Source organism: Uranotaenia lowii, chromosome 3 (genome assembly GCF_029784155.1).
Source record: "Uranotaenia lowii strain MFRU-FL chromosome 3, ASM2978415v1, whole genome shotgun sequence".
NCBI lineage: Eukaryota > Metazoa > Arthropoda > Insecta > Diptera > Culicidae > Uranotaenia > Uranotaenia lowii.
This window is the reverse complement of record NC_073693.1, coordinates 358,773,840-358,791,297: the sequence shown is the minus strand read 5'-3', so window position 1 is coordinate 358,791,297 and position 17,458 is coordinate 358,773,840. Positions and strand designations below refer to the sequence as shown.

The window sequence follows — 17,458 nt, the reverse complement described above, 5'->3', positions numbered from 1 at the left end:
GCTAACTACAAAACGTCAAATATTCATCTGGCATCGCGGATTCGCGAGTAGGCCTTGGCCGAGTGTGGTAGCGTTTGTTCTCGTCTCGTTGATTTTTTGTCAGCGTATTTTTGTGAAGAGGAAAATATTAATCGAGACAAATCGTCGAATTTTGAAAGATTTTTTTATAAAGAAAAGAAAAAAGTCAAAGAGTAATAGAAGATTCCAGTATAAAATAAAAAATCGGTCTGATCTCTTGAGCGTTCTGTTTTTGTTTCTGGAGTGTAATCGCTGCTTCACAATTACCTTTTTATCAACATTTTCTCGCATCGAAAATAGTAGATTTAGAGATTGAAGTTGTATCAAATATTATCGAAATCAATTTAAATAGAAAATGGGTTTAAAAAGGTTTAAATTTCATCTCATATTTTGAAATTTTTCAAAAAATTTCAAATTTAGTTCAATGAGATCAAATTGGAAAAAAGGGCACCCTTCCCTTCGCACCACTCTTTTAAAAAGATCGTTTTTAAATAGATATTAATGTTTATTTTATTGAACAATTTTCGTACAATTGGTTAATAACACCCCCTAACCTGTCCCCCCTCTAGGATCGTGCCTGGCCAAGGCAGTGTATGTCTTTCATATATTTCTGTAGGGGGTGTGACACTTCTAGAATTCTATCAGTTTAAATAAAACCAGAACAGATAAGGATTAAACGCTGAGAATTCGTGCGTTTCAAAAGTTATTCTCTACGTGGAAAATTATATCTGAAATGCATTGCATCGAAAGTTACAATGACTTTCCTAAATGGGGTATATCCAATTTTAACCAATTTCTACCGAAATATTACCTTCTCACAGTCGCGAATATTTCCCATTGAAGTTAAAAGTTCATAATCGAATTTTGAAAACCGACCATATACATTTTGTAGATTGGCCTCAAAAAACAGAGCTGTGCAAAATCTCAGCTCAATCAGACCTGATTTAAGGGTGCCTCAAAGCGCTCGAGATTCGGATTTTTTTACCCTCAAAAATCACAAAAGGGGGGACCAAATAAACGAATGGGATAAACAAACCAAGAGGCTTGAAATCTCAAATAAAACAACATCCAAAGGAAATTAGAAAAATCGAAATTTTAATATTGATGCCGAATGATTAGGAAATGCATTGAACGTCGAGATCTGGTGTTATCTCGAAAAAATTGTTGGCCAAAATTCGGCTTCCTGGGATTTAGCCATTTTTCGAAAAACGGCTAAGTCCAGAAAGTCGATTTTTTTCCAAAAAAAAATTTTTTTTAGGCAACCTCAGATTTCGACGTTTTATGTGTTTTCAAGGCATTTGGCATCAAAATTAAAATTCCGATTTAGCAGATTTCCTTTGTTTTATTTTTTTTGTTTATTTGAAATGGCTCCTACCGTAAGTTTTAATGAGCCAAACTCTTGATTTTGTTTTTACAATTCATTATTTTAACCTAGTATAGTTGAAGAAAAAAGAATAAAGAAAAGGGAAAAGGAATTTACGAAGATCTATAGATTTAAGGTAAAGGCATAATTCGAACATGTAATCTAGGTCTACCGCAGCCAACACATTCCTCACTGGAACGTTAGGTGGTTTCCATCGGGCTCGAAGGGAGTCTATTAAGTTCTCTCTGGCGATAAGGTGGTCCTCACAAGACCAAACAAGATGCTCGACATCATGGTAATCTTGGCTACAACCACACAAATTGCTGCTAGCGAGATTTACACGAAAGAGTAACGCGTCTAAGGAGCAATGATGGAACATGAGACGGGAAAATGTAAAAATTAAAATGTAAAATGCGTAAATTTTGATTCAACCGATTGAACTTTCCAAAAATTTTACACCTGTTAGTTTCATATTAGACTGAGTCAATTTGGGGTCATTTTTGAATTTCTCAAATTCTGGGGTCTGGAAAGCTTGGTTTTTGTTCAAAAGTCAGCTATGATTTTTTTTTGCAGAATTTTTAAGTAACTTTCACATGAGAAAATTTTAACTTAAATAACTTTCTAGTCTAATAAGATACATTTGGCCTATCGTCCATTCGGCCTAACGACCTTTCGGCCTAGAATCCATTCGGCCTTACGACCATTCAGCCTAGTGACCATTAGGCCTAACGGCCTCTCGGCCTAGAATCCATTCGGCCTTACGACCATTCGGCCTTGCAACCATTCGGCCTTACGACCATTCGGCCTTACGACCATCCGGCCTCATGACCACCAGTCGGCCTAATGACCATTCGGCCTAATGACCATTCGTCCAAATGACCATTCGGTCAAATGACCATTCGGCCAAATGACCATTTGGCCAAATGACCATTCGGCCAAATGACCATTCGGCCAAATGACCATTCGGTCAAATAACCATTCGGCCAAATAACCATTCGGCCAAATAACCATTCGACCAAATAACCATTCGGCCTAAGGACCATTCGGCCAATCGTCCATTCGGCCTGATGTCCATTCGGCTAAATTACCATTCGGCCTAACATCCATTCGGCCAAATAATATTCGGCCTAATGTCCCATTCGGCCTGTTGTCCTATTCGGCCGAATATCCGTCGGCCTTTTAACCCATTCGGCCTAGCGACCTTCGGCCTAACATCTTTCGGCCTATCGGCCTTCGGCCGAATGTCCGGCCCCCGATGAAAATTTGCTCGAAATTCTGTGAAAATAAAGATTTTTCTATGATTTCGACAAACCTCTATGATTTCGACCAAACCTTAACCCTAATGTGCTTGCTGACCTTAATCAAGTATCATTATCAAAAATCAAAAAATACACCTACCTGTATGAATGATTCAAGACCATTTTTGTGCAAAACGGGCAACACTGCCATTCACACCACACGCACTTTTGCCTACTTCCGGGCGCATCCAACTGAGTACCAAGCCGATGTCAAATCGAATCCGAAAAAACGCGCCTGCGCTCGGGCACTCATTTTCCGTAAGCCGTGTGTAACAGGACAGGACCACGGCCTGGCCGGTGCGTGATCGTCTTCAGTTTTTCGTAACTCGTCTCACATTTCGGATCGGTTTTTCGGTTAGTCCGGGCGGCTGATCGTGCGTGCGTGCTTCATTTTCTTCTGCTGCTCCCCTCCAAGAAAGTCCCAACAGTGTGGAGCGCGCGGTGCAAGGAGACGACGACATTCGTATGTGGGTGTGAATTGGTGCGTGTGTTGGGGTGTGGGTGGTGCGGCGAGGCTCCCCAAGTTGGTCGGTGGGGGCAAAATTGGTATCGGGGATTGTTGGGGAAAAATTCATATCTGCTAGCTGGCTGGTTGCTGCAGTGCAGTTTCGTCAGGTGTTACTTAATTCAACGAGGGGCGCCTTCAAATAAGCTAGTTTGATCTTTTCCAAATTTCCGTGGGATCATTTTTTCGCGGGGAGTGTTTTGGGATGGTCTTTTTCTTCTTGCCTGATCTGCTTTCTTTTGGGGTTACGGCCGAGTTCGGTGGTCATGGCAGAGAAAAGCGGGTGGCCATCGTGCTGCGAAAAAAAAGTGAATTGAAAAGTGAAAATCAAGACAATGTTGCCCAGTGTTGGCAGCCGACAGTTTTGCGACGGGAACGGAAAATGAATTAGTGGCCGAAAATTTAGTTCTTCTCTCTAGTCTGGTGTCGTCGTCGTCGATCGCAGCGAGAGTGGAATAAAAGTGGATAAGAAGAAAAAACGGCACAAAATAAGCGATAGTAGGTTAAAAATATTTTTCCTCTTTACGAGCCTCCTCCGTCCCTGAAGAAGAAACGAACGAGCGCAGCAAAGAAGAGGTGTGAAAATGAGTGGCTGCTGAGTGCGTATTTGTGTTTCTTTTTCTGATCAGGAAAATCCGTGAGCGATCGTCGGCCACTCATACATGTGGTTGCCTGCCACTGTTCAAAGGTACTCATATTCGACGTGCGTGAGTACCCGACACGAGGAAATCATCTCTTTTCATGTGTACGTACGAAAAGTGGAAATGGCTCACACCCGCCAGTGAGTTATATGGCGACCGCATGACAAACATGTGAAAATTGCTGCACAATTATACACTTTGCAATCGGATCCTATCTTCCCGTCTGTTTGGTGTCAACATCAATTTTCATAGTGTTTAAAAACCGTCAACATCCACTATTATGTATTATACGGGCAAGAAAATCGGTGGAAAAATAATCACCACCTTCAGTCCTGTCTGATTTTACACGTTTTGCTTCAGTGTGTTTCCCGGAGCTAGTTGGAAAAATCGACCACACGATCACGAAGGAGAGTGTATCGATGTGTGGAAAAGTGCGCGCACAGGTGTAAATTGTGCATGAAATTCTTCAAGGAATATCGGTGAAAATTTTGTTGCCTCCCTGTGTCCCCACCCACGAACGCCCGATGCTAAGAGATCTCCGGCATTTCAGTCGGGATTTTTTTTCTCCTACTGCACCGTTTCGCGATCGCTCTGAAATATGTGTGTGAATTCCCAAATAAATACGTACACACGACGAAATGTTGGAAAACTATTTTCGCAACCCAAACGGAGCATGATGGAATCATTCGCCAATACCACACCGAATGCTGTCAGAAGGAAGTAATCTCTCTGGGTCGTAAAACTGCAACAAGCGCTCGCTCGTGGAAACATTGAATAGTTTGTTTACATTATTCGAAGTACAGTGTTTGTTTTCCCCAAAATATTCGCAACCAAACGACCAGTTTGGCCTTCCGCATTTCCTCCGTCACTCGCTCACGTAAGACAACCTAATTGGGTCAGGTGAAAAAATAATAGGTCTCAGCTAAGTGGAAGCGAGGGAAAAAATCTTAAAAGTCATCAAGTGAAAGTGAAAAATGAAAAATGAAAACTTAACCACGAGATCAAAAGGACTTAGGTGTGGGGAAAAAAGCCATCAAGCATACTACTCATCATCTGATCTGATCTGCGAAAGAGCAAGGTGTTGTGTTGAGCAAATTATTAAACGACGACAACGAAAAGTTCAACCTATGAAAACGGTCGATTAAACCTCCCACAATTCGACGCAGGACACGCAGCCAAATGGGGGAGGGGATGGAAGAAGACGGGCCAAAATTCAAAGAAAAATGAAACCGTTTCCCGCATAATCGGATGCGAAATTTTAATATGCATCATAAAAAAATATTTTATCCTTCAACGATTTTCTCTCAGCCAAAGAAAACGATGATCGCGCAGCTCCGTGAAACAACGACGACCTGTTGAATCCGATTGTCGTCACCTTTTTTTCTTCGTTGTTCTTGGTGAATACATTACAAACTGATCAAATATTAATATTAGAACTTTTCAAATGGCAATCAAATTTGATTCAGTTCGAAAATCAAAAATACTTGACAGCTAGACGAATTCAAAGTTGATTATTCTCGAATGCTATATCATAGTTTTTCTTTTGTTTTGAAATTCGGTTTAAATTTGTATAATGAATTCAGAGTCTAACTTTTTTCTCATAGTTTGATTTTAAACTGCGTTGAACGTGCCTACGACTCACTTTCTAAAGTCTGTTTAAGAAAAAATCTGAAATGAAAAGCTGATTCTAAATCTTCATTTTCAATCTTAAAGATTCAATAATTTCCAGAATTCCACTCGAGAGACTTCATATATTGAACAATTCATACACATTGCTAGGAAGATTCATTTTTGGGGCGTCCTTACTGTAGGTGGAAGTGTCCTAAATTACCCAGAAACTGGCTAATGTCGAGTTATATGTATTATGTTTTGTGAGCCTACTTGGTTGAATAATTCTACTGAATCAAAGCAATCGAAAAATTCCTTTTGATACAACTACGGTACTGTAGTTGGATTAAAACCAGAGATGTTAAAATCGCGAGTCTACATACTCGCACTTTGCTCTTCTTTGCAGAACGATTTTATTTCGTTAAACTCAATCTGCAATGATGCTATCTAAAGTTCAACTCGGAAAGCATCAGGAAGTAAGCTTCGGGTAAACTCGGCAGGAGTAAACAGCAATTGGGGGAAACATCAGCGAAGCAAACGAACAGTTCTGCGAATTAAAAAAAAAACGTTTTCGTCCGGCAGCCGAACACATTAATCGGACAACGCATGGGGGCGTGGCTAAAATTGATAGATACAAGGGAACGGGAAACGAGCGAGAGAAGGGTGCGAGGCAATGTTCACTCGGTCGACTCGGTCCGTCGGGCAACGATCGCTCGTGAGTATTCGTGTACGGTAAGCTTCGTTCTGTTGTTTCGTTGGTGTGATTTTATTCCTGCGAGGCATGGAAAACATCAATTCGGAACTGTTCTCTTCGTTTTGTGTGCAATCACGTCATGATTGGAACGAAGATAAAATCAATCTGCACACAACAAGTTAAACTCGGAAAAAATCAGCCGAATGATTCTTTCCGAAGCGAGTCTACACACCGCTGATTAAAACTAGAAAGACCGCACCAGTTAAAATTGGTGGGACACTTTGTTTGTTGAATATCTTTTAAACACTACGCTCTAAAATTTCGCAAAAAATACGACTTTTCATGAATTTTGAATCTCTACAAAACTGTGTATTTTTTATTTTTCTAGCTCTTTTAATAAGCGAGAAAAATTTCGCCATGGACACTCGGACCGTGACCAGTCAAAATGACTGGTAAAATTCACAAACCTATAACTCAAACAAGATAAATTTTTTTCGCTTGCTTTTGGTTTTATTTGCAATCTACATTCAAGACAAAGAGCCTTCATTGATTTATGGTGGGCAGGAGGGTGTCATTCGCTATGAAATTATTGATTTTCGATGCAAAGTCATGAAAATTTGTAGAAAAAGTTCTCGGATCGACCGCTGTATGGCGCTTCAAGCACATGACTCCCAATTTTTTTAGTCTGTTTTGTTGCTTAACTATAATCGAACTTTCTGTCAAAATTTGGCGAAATTTCATCAACATTTGTAAAAGTTATGTTAGTTTTAATACATTCAATTCGAGTAATCGAGTAAATTTAGGTGATAAATATGTTTTATACTGAACTAGTATGAGTAAAATAATTATGAATTGTGTACTTATTTATTCAAATTTGAAGACCTTATGTCTATGAAACTGAACAATTTAAATGATTTTTTTATATATTGTATAATTCTTCATATGTTGGTTATCCACCATGGGTGCACGGATTCACCGCAGTTTCTGCCCAAGTATGTATTCACATGCATTCTTAGATTATTAGGTTCGACAAATTTCCAATTCAAGTTCCCTTACAGGTATTCCGGCACCCGTGTATAAAGCTGGCAACTGATTGAACATTCTTATTGAACATTCTTATTATAAGAGGAAACACATCTTACCTATCTTACCTGTCGGCAACTTACGGGGTTTGAACCCTAGAGTTTTCTTGCCGATACCGGGAATCGAACCCAGTACACCTGACATATCTAGACTAGACTCACGCCAGTCTATCTGATAGACCACATTGGTGCTAAGATTTTTCAACATAGGTGCACGGAATGGCTGTAAATTCGCCGTTGTTAATTATATAGAAATAAATAGTTTTCAACTTGCTTCAGAACACAAAATATTTTTGAGTTAGATATGATAGGCATTTGAAATGCAACAATAGTCAATCGAAAAACTTTTAAGGAAAAACAAATCAATGTGTACATTTGACAATGTTGACTCATTATTTTTATTTCCACTGTTTTCCGTCGCACGACATATCAGAATGGGGGTAGGCTTAATAGCGGCACGTTATCCAAACATACGGGAAAATTATATGATGCATATAATTCCTAAAATTCACTCGATCCATGATAACCGTTTTCCAATTTCTTGGATGTTTATCAGATCTTATCAGATAAATATACGATGGCAAAAACCTGTTTTTTAATAATAAATAAATAAATTTCTTATTTCAAGATATAATTGAAATATTTCTTTTCCAGGAATTAAAAAACGGAGCTTAAAATAAAAATCGTTTTTTTTTTAAATTATGTCTCAACATGAAAGACATGATTTCGACTTTGGTTTAGTTAAGATTTGTAATAATGCTTTTTAAAAAACTGCAAATAGTCCAATATTTGATTAAAACGCGGTGAATCCGTGCACCCATAGTGAAAACCCATGTATATAACACAAATTTTCATTTGAATCTTTAAAAGTCTTTATTCTTTACCTTTAACATGCAAAAAAAATGATTTTGGATGAATGACGGTGAACCCGTGCACCCATGGTAAATTGCTTTACTTATATAAAAAATATGCTTCAAAACCTACAATATCAGGTATAATTTATAGGCATCGGGTTGAAAAACTTCAGAGCGATGGATGCTACAAAATATCTACTAAAACAAAACTGAAGTGAAACCGTGCACCCATGGTCAATAACCATAGCTATCTAACATGTTTTTATTATTAGATTGATAATGTGTTTCAATTTTTTGATAAATATTTGACATATTCATTTTATAACATACACGCATTCGTCAACTATGCCAAACTGAGGTGATTCCGGGCACACATGGTGAAAAAATATTTCAATGTTATAACAAAAATGTTATCGAATTAATAACAAAATAATTTCAAAAGAAAAAATTTAAAAATATTTTGATAGAAAAAATTTCCCCTTTACCAGTCATTTTGACTGGTCACGGTCCGAATAGGTATATTCAATTTGCCGGTCCTTCTAGTGTTAAAGGGAATCTTTTGATTGCTTTAATTCAGTCAATTTGTATCATTTTTCCGCCCCGAGTGTTTTTATTTCTGAATTAAAATTCTCTATCATTCCAACAAACACTTAAAACTACATAAAACTGATAGACAGTCCTGCGTGACAGCTTCAACAGTCCCTGAGATCCGTTCCTAGCTAGCTGGTCTGCTTTTTCGTTCCCTAGGATACCACGGTGGCTTGCAACCCAAAACAAAAAAAAACACTCTGTTTCTTATGGCCAGGTTTCTTAGTGCAACAATACATTCCTATATTAGCTTAGAGTAACATCTGAACGTACTTAGTGCTCGAAGCGGCCTTGCTGTCAGAGAACATGTAGGAATTTGAGTACCTGTTTCCTCTATTCAAACAGGCTAAAGTGCATTCTAGAATTCCTTGAACCTCTGGTTGGAACACTGTTTGCCAATTTTCCATAGGAATTGAGATCCTGAGTCTGCAGCCACCCCTGCCCCAGTGTTGTGAAAAAAATTATGTTGTGAAATTTTTTTATTCATGCGTAGGGTAACGGACTTATTTTGGACCGGGTACATATTGTGGACCACCTTGCAACTTTTTCCCTATTTTTCTCTCATAAATCATGTTAATCATTAAAATTTTGAACAAATATAGTCAAAGCTTCTTCTCATGATTCTAATCATATCTTAGATTCCATTTAAATAAGCTGATGAGGGATTGAAAATTGAAAATAAAATTTTGATTTTTTACAGTTAAGTCAAATTAAGCCCATTTCAGGAGGACGTGCCATTATTGGAGTCAACTTCCAAGAAGTTTTCTGCCTAGCTGTGATGATTTTGACAACTACAAACATGTTCACAGCTATGATAAAACACTTTAAAACTAGTTTGCAAGCTTGATGAACAAAAAAAAACTTGTTTTATTCGCAGTTTGACCCATGTCGAAAATAGGTCCTACTTAATTCCTTAGGGACTTATTTTGGAGCACCTAACATACCCTGAGTATAAGACTTACTGTTGAATGTTCATGAACGTAATAAAACGTTGTACGGCGATATGAAAAGAATCATGCACACTATTTCAATCGCCTTTTATAAATAAAATTTGGAATTTTGGCATTATTTAATTTAATCAACTCGCTAAAGTCCCACCCCGCATTTAGACGAGGTTCACTTAAAACGGAATAAAACCAAGCCAATATTTTAACTTACTGTTTGTGCACAATGATTTAAACCACGTCAATCTTACAATCTACGTTAATGTCAACTGTTTGATAAGCAGTTGCCAAAAGCTACAGCTTAAAAAAGCTTAAAACATTAAAAAGAAATAGCACATGCACATTTTTTATTAAGTCATTATTTTTCATGCTTTATGAAAATTATTGACAATTTGGTCTAAAAGTTACTGCCAGTTAAAAGTAGAACAATTTTAACAAATGATATATTCAACTAAAGCTTTGAGATTAATGTGGTTCAAAACTAATTTTTTTTTATAAGAAAAAAAACCAGCGAAAAAGTACTTAAAATCCAGTTTTTCGCCCCTGTAGTTATGCAATTTTTAAAAAAAACTGTTGAAGAATTTACTCCAACGATAGTTTTTTCGAAGAGAAAAGTTATTTCAAAGATTAAAAAGAACTTTGCTAATTTTTCAGCGAAAATAATCTGGCTTTGAGATGGTTAAAAAGATTGCATAATTCTCCCATTAGTTCAGGAATGAATTAACGTGAACAAACAAAACTTGACTACAAGGATAAGAAAGGAAAAGATTAAATGAATCATTCGCATAATTGCGCATCAGTCGCTGTCAAAATTTATAAAAATAACTTATTTAGTTTAAGGGTGGTCCAAAATAGAAACCTAGTGGTCCAAAATACCGACCAGACCAGATGATCGATGAAACGAGTTTTTAGGCTCAAATCTCGTTACATTGCAACAATCGGCGATATGTTTCGATAGGAAAAAACCTTGATCTTCGTAATGAACGGATAAAGCAGTCGAAAATGGTAACATGTACTTTTTTATTTCAGAAAATAGCATAGCTACTTCCCAAATTGGTCCAAAATAGGTCCGTTACCCTACTAAACGAAACTTTTCGAGAAAGTTTGATAAAAAAAATCATGGAACGTTTTTGGAAGCCTTAAATATAATTTAAATTCTAATGATAAGTTTTGATGAAAAAAAAATCAGGGTTTTTTTTATTTCGTTGAGTAATACCTGGGTTTTGACCAAATTTGCCCGGATATTGCGCGGATTTTTGGTCGACAATTTTGAAAACAAATGCCCGGATTTCGACAGGTTTTAAGATTAAATAGCACAAAATTGTACCGGCCCGGAAACGTGCTGAAAAAATTCTGGCAACCTTAGGTATATCTAGGGTCGAGCTCCATCCAGTCATCATTCTCTACAATGAGTGAGTTTATTTTAAATTCCTTCAGAATTTTTAGATGTGTCCCGTAAGATCCCTCCCATAGAAAGTTTTGTTTTTTGAGAGTACCCAGGCACTACGTTCTGCCTCTTACTCAATGAGTTGGTAGTAGCATAATACTTAGTAACTCAGAATATTGAGAAACTTTTTGATGTGCTCCGCATGGCCCAAGTTATAGATAGCGTTGCTTCTCTTTAGTTTCTTCCAGGACGTAACTTGCATAGTAGACCGTAGACCGCTGCAAGCTTTGTATGAAAATTTCAAATTTATACTTTTTATTTTACCAATAGCAATACAAATTTTTGAAGCGATTTTTCAATCCTGAATTAGCACACGATTTTCAATTTTGTCTGGAAATTTGTATGGGATTTAACAAAAATTTTCATTCAAAAATCGCCAGAGATGTACTGTAAGTTCTAAAAAATATATCTTTGGTACAGTACATTTTATGTAAACAAGCCTTAAATCTAACCTGAACCTACTCTTCTAACCTACTTCAACTATTCAATGTTACAAAACATTTTAATTAATTTTTTTTTTTAATTTTAACGTTTTTGACTGCTAATTTTAAAGCTGTTTAAACGTAGCATGAAAAAAAAATCGCAAAAAACTGCTTTGCATGACCAAACAGTTTGTTGATTTATTTAATCTTGACAAAAACATTCCTTGAAATTTTTGAGAATTCTAGCCAGCGAAACCTGCCATTTTAAAGTTTTAAATTTTGAAATGGTTATAACTTTTTGAATGAAAGACTTAGCTTCTTCTCATGTTAGCAAAAATTGAAGCTTAAGAAGTGTTTCTCATCTTCAAAAAATGCTCATCGGTTGTCCATTCTATAACTTTTATAAACACAGGTTGTGCGTTTCGGTCCAAAGAATAGTTACTAGAGGAGGTCCGCATTACATTAAAAGACTATTTGTTCCAGTAAGAAACTCTAGAACTATTAATTTTGTAATTCCACCTCAAATTTCAGTCTATTACAATAATTCGTTTCTCGTAAGAGGCATCTCGAACTGGAATAATCTTCCTACCAGCATAAAGTCCATTAAATCGAAATCGGAATTTAAGAAAGCTTCACTATCAAGATTTGCATTAAACAGGTAACAACTGATTCTTATTAGTTAGACATGAAAATTCATCAGAAACAATTAAATTGAAATCGAAACAATGGAAACCCAAATGTAACACTTCAAAAAGACTGTACATATCTTATGTTACACGAATAAAATTGATTATTATTATTATTATTATTATTGTTATTATTATTAAGAAAAATCTTAACTCAAAACCAATAATTAAAGACATACTTCATTTCGAGGTTATTTGAGTTTTTTAGATGATTTAATGTGCAAATATTTCTTCTTCCATACAAATTTCCAAACAAAATTGAAATAATTCAAGAATCAATCAAATCATCTGAAATTTCACACATGAAATAACAGCAAGGAGCAAAAAGTCATTTTTTTGCAACGGTCTATAGTACAGTTTTGGTCCACCATACTAAAAAGGCATATGCGAGTTATCATAGCTGCAAATTTCCAATAGATATTACCTTTAAAACAATTATTAGGTCAGGTGAAATGAAATGACTCGAAAACCTTGGATAATAATTGACTACATGTTAAACCAAATATTTTAAACTTTACTGATCACAGATAAACATCACTGTTAGTAAAAGTTTTTTGTAGTAAACCATAAAGTGCGCTTATAGGAATTTTGACCCATAAAATGTTTTTTTTTCTCAGTTATTGAGGAAAATTTTGGTAGTCTTATGGTTGTAGTCTTATGAAAGTAATTTTGAAAGATCTATTGAATGGTACAATTCTATGTGTAATATTTAATTCCAGCTGATAATTAACCAACAAGTTTTTGTGCGCTTCAAGGAATTTCCTGCACTGTATACATTCGATCAGAATTATAATTGCGCAAGCACTAAATTTTACTTCGGAAGTCCGGATTTTGATGCCAGTTCACCAGCGACGTTTCAAAAAAAAAATATTCAAATTCATAATATCTGAAACAAAGGGCTTTCACAGTTGTCTATCAGTCACGACCACAAATTCAACATAGAACTACAAGAGACTGCCTTGGGCCCTGTAAGTAATAAACCAGCCTGTCGTGAGAAATGTTCAGTCAGAAGTAATAAAAATTTGTTTCCAAATCAATCATCTGGCGAATTGGGTCGTCGAAATGTATTCTTTCACATTAACAATTTTTCTGGATTATTTTTGTATCGATTTTTGTTCCCAACAATTTACGAATACAAAAAAAAATCAAAAAACAAATTATGTTTGTAACTATATGATTTTTCATTGTGGCTTGTTATATAGCTCCGTTTGGAAAGTCAGTTGCCTCCTGAGCCGATGCCCGTTAGTTCGAGCCCAAAAGTAAACATCGATCACAGTTGTACCGGATAAGTTTTTCAATGACTGTCCGCCAACTGCATCGTTTATATAAGTCGCGTGTTAAAACGACTTTAATCGAAAAAAAAAATCATTTTTAAGCACTTCGACATTAAAAGTTTTCGTATTAAATTGTAACTTAGGAAAATTGGTCCTAAACCTAAAAGGTGAGCTAAATTCGCTTTCATCGATGGTTAAAATCTTTGAATTTGTTCAAGAGTCTGGTAGACCAAACTTAGTTGATTTGGGCATAAAATAAACTTTTTTAAGGAGAGTCTTCCTTTTCTTAAAAAAAACTTATTGAATACTCAAATCAAACAAGCCCCCTATCAAACAAGTCCAAACTATTTTGCAAATTCAAAGATATTAACCTTTGATGAAAATAAATCAAATTTTCAAAAAAAACAGTAAGAGATAAAACCATCAGATTTCTGGATTAAATTTTTTTGATGCAAACTTGAACCTCCGTCTACAAAATTGAACACAACACTTCCCGTTACTTAAATATTTTTATTCAATAAGCAGAATTTTGTTTATTGATTTCTGAAATATAAAATGCCATATTTTGGTGTCCCTAATGTGTTTATAATACACTGAACTCAAAGGAGGAACAAAACGATGAAATGTGATGAAAAAATTTTCAAATTTAAATTACCCTTCCGATCATTTTCAACATCTTTCACCTTATTCTAATCTTCTATCCATCTATATTCTTTCAATTCTAAAATATTCTTTCTCAAAGAATATAAAAAATTTCACCGATATAGCCGATAAAATAATTTCATAAAATAAATTTACGGTGATTAATTCTTCATTTCAAGAATCTGAATACTGAACCTTGATTCAAAAACTACGCTTTGAATCTGTATCCGAATTTCCATCCGATCTCTGAAATGTACAAAAAATACGCTTTCCGAATTATATCTCAGAACAGAATTTTATGAGCAAAGTTTTAGAGCCTTCATTCATGAATCTATTATTTAAAATTTAGTTCAGTTTTAATCTGAATTCACTATTTAAATTATTTATTTTAATCTGTATTGCGAATCAGAATTGTAATATGAATTTACAAATTCATAATCTGATTTTTCAATTTTGGATTGCCATTTCGAAGCTTTAAACATAAAACAAAATTCCACCTTTTTTATATTCCAGAAACTAATATTAAAATATTCATTAAAATTCCATATTAAATGCAAAACAGAACTTTGAACCAGGATTTCAAAGCAGCTTTTCAATTCAAATTTCTTATGATTATTTGTACTGAAAATCAAGAATCCTGAACTGGATACATAATCTGAATTCCGGATAAAACCTGAATTCCGATTAACAAGTGAGAAATGTTTTTAAAAGAATAGCAGAATTTTTGACTTGGGATGGATTTTGAGGTTTTGGCATCAGGTTTTAGCCTAGATTCTTACTCTTGATTAACTTTACTCCATTATCATAATTTGGTTCTGAATTTGAAATTTTGAGTGCAGAGTAGAATACCGCGCTTGCTGTTTTGGATCCCCTTGGGGTGGGGGGTGATGTTTATCTCCCAAACACCCCCCCCCCCCCCTTCCCTTCCGGTTCCTACGGCCATGAGTGCCATGAATAGAGCTAAAGCTAACCAAGATGATGAGATCAAGTGAGAGAAGTAGGCGTATGCCAAATTCACATCACACTTTTGTTTCGGCTCCGCAAATTTTATACTATTTTCATGGAATTCTTAACAGCCAAATTCAATTTGAGTGTTAAGAGTTCTCCCGAGAAACCGTTTGTGTAAAAGTTGGAGTTGGGATTGCATGAGATCCTTTTGAAGATATTCGTGGTACAGTGAAGAAAATTATGAATTGGATTCGCTGTACAAATTAAAATGATAACCCCTTGGAAAAGCTACCTATTGCCTATAATCACCAAAATATTAAAGATAGCTGAAGTCCGCAAGAAATGACATCTTAACTGGAAAAACATTCCAGATGTCATCAAACAATAATTAATCAACATTTGTGTCGACGTCAAGCATCGGTAGCATTATTTTTGTTTTTTTTTTTATAATCTTACCTTTAAAACAACTTACTGTATAATCATAAATGTATTACGTAGAATTCTACGTAGGTAACACAAACAATAATCGAGCCTGTAGTTCTTATAAAATGCTTGATTTAAGGATTTGCAGAGAAAAATAAACTAATTGAGCCAATCATAACCAAAAAAGATTTATTTTCAAATACAGGCCCAAGCAGAACTTCTACACGCGATCCCCGCATTGTCAATTTGAGACAAAATGACAAATTTACCTCTATGAGGAATTGTTTCATTCTTTATATGGCAAGAAATCGGATTCAACAGGTCTCGTTGTAAATCGTCAAATGTTTAATTGCTTACCAGCTCTAACCAACCCCACTTTTGTAGCTAGCAAATGTACACCCTTTCCTGACTAAATTACTGCACCCTTTTCCTGACTATATTGAACGCAAACCAAACAAAAAATAAAGCTTCCAATCTGGCTTCCAACATATGATGGAAAATCGCAATGGCCGTGATCGGAATAACAACAGCCTAGCGATCCTACCGAACGGTGTAATTCTGCGCAAACTCAAGGGAAAACCAGTGACCAGTGAGTGTTTGCTGTGCTGGAAGGAACCCCGCAATCCCAAGTGCCTTTGTCCCAAGTGCTCGAAGCAGTACTGCTTTCAGTGTATCAAAAAGTGGCTCACGGACAGCAAAACCAAAACTAGCGAATGTCCCAACTGTCATTCCAAGCTGCCGATCGACGATTTGGTCCGTTGTGCTGCCATTGCTACGGATCTTGTCGACGATCATCACCGACAGCAGAACGACAACGGATCCGATTCGAATCCTGTTTTAGAGTTTGGTGAGGCGCTGCCGAGTGTAGAACAACCAAAAGCGACTTCAGGCCCTTCTTCGGGATCGATCAAGCTAGTGGTTAAAGTGATAGAAAATGATCCGCTGGTTCAGCGGTTGAACGCCAACAGGAATGCTGCATCAGCTCCGATGGTCAATAGCAGCGCGGCACCGACTAAGATGCTCGCCGTTAACGGGCGTCAAGGGAAGAAATCGAAAGATGCCAACCGCAAGCAACAACAACAGCCACATCCACAAGTAAACGGAAAGTCGATGGTCAACGACTTGGCCAAGCCAAAAGGTTTTTCAAATGGAGACTTATGTAATGGGGACAAAGGAATTGAGGAATATCACACGAATGGAACCTACGAGAATAGCGAAACAGCACCGGCTCAGAAGATCGTTGATCCAAACCGGCGGAATGGATTCAAACAGTCTTCTGCCGGGCAAGCAACGAACAGTCAAACGACAATACCCCAAACGGTAGCATCCAATGAAAGTCAGTCCGCAGAACATGACACAAAAAGAAACGGACACAATCATCTGAGGGAGAGTATTTCTCCCACCTCACAAAACGGCGACAGCGATGAAGAACGCTCGACCTGTTTGCTACATACACTGCCAATGATATTTTTCTGTCTCACCTGCAATTGCTGTATTTGTGAGACATGTGCTCTGCACGATGAACAGCACACCGAACATATGTTCAAGAAAATCAATACAATCTACGATACAAAGCTAGAGAAAATCAAACAGGAATTCGCCACAGTCACAGATTATCTAGAAGAAATTGCCAAGGTCATAAACAGTATCGACCGAAATATCGACTGTGTCAAAGCGTCCAAGGCTCGCAAACTGCAGGAACTCAGTCGACTGCTACACTCCGAAGCAGAATGCATCGAACGGCAGCTGAACCGCAAGCTGTCCGACCTTCACGAACAAAAAGACGTTGTAGCCAATGAGGTGCTGCGCATCAAATCGGCATACAACAAGCTGGAAGCCGAACTGAGGGCTTGTCCAAAGTCGGATCTTCTCATCAAAGACGGCGAATTCCTAGAACGCTGTTCCCGTCTGATTGAGAAACCAAGCACCTCCTTCGTGCATCGACCGGTTCCGTCGGAGCTGGAATGGTAAAAATTTGTCAATTGTAAAGGCTAGTCGATTGGATTCACATATCACCCCAT

At 36.8% G+C, this 17,458-nt stretch overlaps 1 protein-coding gene across 1 annotated transcript in view; it reads left to right on the top strand.

Annotated features, from left to right (window-relative positions):
* The first annotated feature begins 3,008 nt into the window (after positions 1 to 3,008).
* LOC129754005 (uncharacterized) overlaps positions 3,009 to 17,458 on the top strand; it is an 85,521-nt gene continuing 71,071 nt past the window's right edge. Inside the window, exons 1-2 of the mRNA XM_055749859.1 lie at positions 3,009 to 3,142; positions 15,822 to 17,404. Of these exons, the coding sequence (XP_055605834.1) occupies positions 15,927 to 17,404 (1,478 nt within the window). The 5' untranslated portion in view covers positions 3,009 to 3,142; positions 15,822 to 15,926. The remainder of the gene's footprint in view (positions 3,143 to 15,821; positions 17,405 to 17,458) is intronic.